The sequence below is a fragment of the Carassius auratus genome, unplaced genomic scaffold (assembly GCF_003368295.1).
Source record: "Carassius auratus strain Wakin unplaced genomic scaffold, ASM336829v1 scaf_tig00029285, whole genome shotgun sequence".
Lineage (NCBI taxonomy): Eukaryota > Metazoa > Chordata > Actinopteri > Cypriniformes > Cyprinidae > Carassius > Carassius auratus.
Window position 1 is genome coordinate 450,705 of NW_020525757.1, and position 5,315 is coordinate 456,019.

The 5,315-nt window shown below is 33.4% G+C and overlaps 1 protein-coding gene across 1 annotated transcript; it reads right to left on the reverse strand.

The window, feature by feature from the left end:
- Nucleotides 1-385: 385 nt before the first annotated feature.
- On the reverse strand, nucleotides 386-4,898 carry LOC113079806 (tumor necrosis factor receptor superfamily member 14-like). Its single transcript, XM_026252030.1, has 4 exons — nucleotides 4,756-4,898; nucleotides 1,884-2,009; nucleotides 1,578-1,730; nucleotides 386-1,227 (listed from the first exon to the last, which is right to left on the reverse strand). Exons 1-4 carry the CDS (start codon nucleotides 4,880-4,882, stop codon nucleotides 1,103-1,105), a joined length of 531 nt encoding a protein of 176 aa, XP_026107815.1. The 5' UTR covers nucleotides 4,883-4,898; the 3' UTR covers nucleotides 386-1,102.
- Nucleotides 4,899-5,315: the final 417 nt, after the last annotated feature.

Genomic DNA, 5,315 nt, shown 5'->3' on the forward strand with positions numbered 1-5,315 from the left:
AAAATTACTGTAGAGACTGGGCCTTACCAATAAACATGGATAAATCCAAAATTATCATCTTCCAGAAAAAGCCTCGCCTTACTGACAAAAAAAAAAAAAAGTTTTACAAGTTTAATCGTCACAATATTTGGGTCTCACTGTCTCTATCTTCTGGTCAATCTGATCTGCCAAATAAAAACATCTGACCGATCTGAAGAGAACAGAGAAGTTCTGGTTCCAGACACACTGTGCTCTTACTTACTGGACAGAACACACAGAGAGTGAGAGAAACACCAACTCAATTCAGTTAAGACATGCTAAAGTTAAATAAATTGGAAGAATAACCCAGGAAGAATACATACATACAGAGAGAGAGAGAGAGAGAGAGATTTCAAGCCACTTTTATTACAATATACAACAGCTACAAGTTGAATCCAACATTAATCAAGCAATATACAAAAATTTAGATAAGGGAAATAATTAATCAATAAAAATCTCACATAAAGCCCCTTTAACACACCAAATCAATTCAAACTTTGCAAGAGCATTCATTACTAATACATACTGTATAACAATAATTAAAATCTATTCTGGATTTGCCAGACACTGATCCTTAATATTTAAAAACACAAATAAACACCTTCATTGAACAACACTCATTAAAGCAATTAGAAATGTTTTTTTTAAAAAAAAAAAAGGGTGTCAGTCTAGAACACTTTATAAATGCATGCAATATAGTTTCCTTTTGTGAACAAAAAGAACAGTTTTGATGAACATCGAGGTTAATTACAGAAACAAATGTGTTCACTGTAATAGCAAAATCTCCAATTATTTTAGACAATGCTTACTTTTACAATACTCTCCTCTCAGGTTTTTCAATCTCTTTCAAATTGAATCTTTGATAAAATATCTGCTGAGGGATCTATGAAACTTTTGCCTGGCATTTATACAAGTTTAATCTATAAAAGTTTGCCAAGAGAGTAATAACTAGGTCAGAGGACCAGCTTGATTTTGGTGGTCATTAAAAGTTAAAAAAATACAGTAGAAACAGTAATTACTATTTACAAACATTACATCATTAAAAACAAAGTTTGCCGGTCCAAATCTTAGGTTGTAACTCGATTTAATCTACTATTTTGCTTATTAATTTTTTTTTACAAAAATTCGAATTATGCAATATGCAGAAAGTACCATTTGAATATGAACCAGCAGGACAGTCATCACACACTGTATCTCTGAACTGTGTTCCTATACAAATACAATTAAACACACAGCATCAGTACATGAGCAATAAACACAGTCTCACAGACGATCACATCATCATTCAGTAGAGCATCTGACACTAAATTAATCTTCACATAACTAATAATCAACCTGATCATAATTTAGTAGATTTGTTCAGGTGGATATAAGGAGACACAAGCAATGTCTATCACGAGGAATCACTTAATACTTTCTCCAGGTGAAATAAATTATTAAGCTGCTTTAGAACAACACACATATTTCCATAATTGAGTTATTTAATATAAATGCAATCAGTTATTCCTCTCAGTTTTTCTAAATGTATATTAAAGCTGCTGGACTGATAAAAGACTGACCGGTTTGGTTGATGTATTGTCCAGGTGAGCAGGATGAATGTTTCTTGGCTCTTTTACAGTTATAGAGTGAGTCTATACAGTAATAACCAGGAAGAGGTCCACACACTGTGTCTGATGTTACTGTACATGCCTGCTTTACTCTCACTCCATCACCTTCAACAAGAAAGAAAACTAATGAGTCAATTGTAGAAAACCTGGCAATTACGAGTCAGCTGGAGAAAAAAAAAAAATATATATATATATATATATATATACTTGAAAGCATGAACCCATGAGGACTCACTAAGAAAAGACAGTTTTACTCACTGGTATCACACACAGAACAGGGCAGACACTCTGTAAATCCATTAGGAGCATTAGTGTAAGTCCTGATGCGACATGAATCACATGTTGTGCTTGTGAACTCATCACAGTGTTTATAAACTCGCTTTCCTAGACAACATCAAAGAAAATCACCAGCACATTATTCATTATTTATACATGTACATATGTACATAACTTTTACAAGTATTTGTAACTGTGTAAGTTGTATTTATTCTATGTCTGTATATTCCTATAAACTGTTGTCAGGATTATGGACATTTCAGTGTGTGTTTTTGCCCCTGTGACCCAGCTTCTGTCTCCCGTGGTTTATTAATTTGATTCCAGGTTTGTCTTGTTTTTTTCCTCATGTGTTCCATGTCCCTGTTTAATGTGACAACTGTCTTGACTTAAAAATCTTTTTTTGTTCTTGGGGGGAACAAAAAACGTCACAACAAATCCCTTGACAAATAAATATTTTTCTGATTTAGAAAACACTCTAGATTAAATAATACAATATTAATACCTATAATCTGTTATAATGCTGGGAACACAGATTTTCTAATTAATCTATATCTTGTTATGAATAATCCCAATATTGATTTTTGACCTCTTTTTTACTTTATGCCTGTTTACAGGGACATCTGCTTCTGCTGAACAACTTGACAAGAGTTGTGAATGTTTGTGAATCAGAATCAAAGTGAAATAAATCAGTAAATCTGAATCAATACTCAACCCTAGACTGGAGTCATGTTGTGTTTAATGCAATGATGATAGATCAGTGATTACAAACCATCTTCTGTCTCAGAAACCACTAACCTAGACCCTCAAATATATCTGGGGATTATGTAACTATAATAATATCTGTAAAATAAGTGACTTATAATGAAGAATCAGTTCAGAAAATAAAACTGTCTACTATATAAACCGATCTCACACTGTAACTCAACACATGGCCTGCACTAGATGCTTCTATTTATTATTTTTATACCAGATGAAGAGAATCTACCACAGAGAAACACCAGATTGGTGCAGGTTTAGTTTTAACAAGGCCCTGGCCACATCAGACCAAACACTGAAGATTATATTAAGAGTATATTACAGTTCTTCATCAGTAATAATCAGGGATGTAGTGGAGACTAAACGCACGTAAACGCCGTTTACGCACCTCCCAAAATTCAGAAATACCGTTTACCCACCTCCAAAGTGCGTTTATCCACCTCTAAATTGAATTTATCCACCTCTAAATAGCCTACAGTTCCTAAGCCATTTTAAATTAAGCTTATGTCCTTTTAGTTTCATATTGTTCATTATTAGTTTCATAGGTTGTTTGTTGTTAAACCTAAGATGAAGTCTTTCATATTGCGCTGCAACTTGTCAGAGTTGACCAATGCTTGCGGTGTTGCCAGTAGTAGTGGGAAGTTCGGATCATTTTACTGACTCGGATCTTTGAGTCACGTTCAGCAAAATGAACTAATCTTTTCTCTTCCCATCTCTATGGGACTGACAGGAAGAATAAAAGACTCGGACCTCACCTGTCGATTCAGAACCCATATGTTGCGTAATGCGCATGTGCATTCAACACAAATTGAAAGAATCACTCCCGTGTAGTCCCGAGTCATATTAAAGTTTTGTTCAAAATGAACGAAAGGTTCATGAACGACACGCAACAGACTGCAGCAAGATTCAAAAATTGATATTTTTGAAATAAGTTAATAGTACTAACATCCTAGGAATGCTAGCTTTTAAACTCAAACTGTTTGAAGCAGTGGGAGTGGAGTTAATTTCCATGGTAGAATTTACAGTAAAATACTGTAAAAAAAATAAGAGTGGTAAATTAATGGTTGAAAGCTGTAAATTAACAGTTCTTTACTGGCACCCCTGCTGCCAATAAATTACTGTTATTTAATTTTTATTTTTTTACAGTGTAGTTAATGTTATCACTAGCCATTCACAGTTTCGTGGGTACGGTAAACGTCCATTAATAATAATAATAATAATACTGTTTTTAAATCAAATCTTTGCATAGCTATGACAGGAAACACTGGCATCTAACAATGCCTTGGAAAAAATGCAGTTAATCTAAAAAACAAATAAAAATAATAAAATAATAATAAATAAAAAATGATAATAAAATAATAAGTTATAGAATAAGCATGGGTCATATTCTATGTCTTCAACTCCAGAAACATTGGTGTCTCATATTTTAAATATGTATATGTGTGAAAATATTCAAATGTAACTCCCTTTGTAATCATTAACAATATCATAATTAACTGTAATTTAATTACAGTTTACATTACATTAACAGATTACAGCTACATTTATTTTGCAAATAAATACGTAATTTAGTTACATGTAACTAGTTACTGCCCAACACTGGTCAGGTCTGATGATAAAGGATGAAGGATTTTTCAAGTGTTGGAATGGAAATGGCAGATGAGGGATGAAACAGGGACGTTCACAAACTGTCTCAGACGAATGTCCTCCTAAGCGGACATTCGGAACGTCCAGGGGTCGTCCCCTGTTTGCTGGGTTATTCCTTCTTGAGTCTCTTTAACAAGAACTTAGATTGATGTATGAATTGAATAGTGATTGTGTGACCTATATGAGGGAACAACCAGTGATACCCTTGGTAGTAATATCAAATGATAGCCTATAGCGATGTCATCAGGATACACATACACCAGTAGGCAGTGGCCCATCTTACCGTGACCACGATGTGGTCACCCAGAATTTATAGTTTACCCACCTCTTTTTTTACCACTACACCTCTGGTAATTATGAATAGTGAAAAAGTATCATGACTCTTTAAGTGTCTGAGTTCATCTGCATCTATTGTGGGTTTGAGTGAAGAAAAATATCACACTGGACTTACCTGAATCACACTTTGGGCAACACTCTCCATTAATTTCATAATCTACATTATTACAAGCTGCCATACAAAGCACAATGTTCACGAAGAGGAGCGGAAGCAATTTTGATAGATTATAGAATATGGACATATCTGGGAACTGAATAAATAATCTGCAGAGATGAAAAAGAGATTTGTGTTAGATGGCTTTCAGACAATTATACAAAAATAAATTGTGCCAGAGAATTTTAAATAAATTTTACTAAAATGTATGAGTCTCAAAACTAAACACTGATTATACATTGACAGATTATTTTATACATTAAAGCAGCAGCAGGAGACTCAACTCCTTAAAACAAGAGGAATGACCATTTACAAAATGCCTTTAGTTCATATAACATATTTATGAAAGAAAGTTTAAAAATAAAAATTATTAACATTTGAAGATGCATTCACTAGATTTGATCAAAAGACAAAACTACTCTAAATATAGTTCAGATATAATCTAGTTAATTATAAGTGAGATGAATACAAAGGGGGTGTTTATATAAATACCAGATGAATCACACAGCAATCTCACATGG

What these genes read in the sequence shown, in the direction of transcription:
- LOC113079806 (XM_026252030.1), bottom strand. Translation starts at nt 4,882, where the DNA reads ATGTCCATATTCTATAATCTATCAAAATTGCTTCCGCTCCTCTTCGTG. An exon ending in TTGCCCAAAGTGTGATTCAG is followed by an intron (nt 2,010 to 4,755) that starts GTAAGTCCAGTG and finishes GATGTTGTCTAG; the next exon opens with GAAAGCGAGTTTATAAACAC. An exon ending in CTGTTCTGTGTGTGATACCA is followed by an intron (nt 1,731 to 1,883) that starts GTGAGTAAAACT and finishes TTCTTGTTGAAG; the next exon opens with GTGATGGAGTGAGAGTAAAG.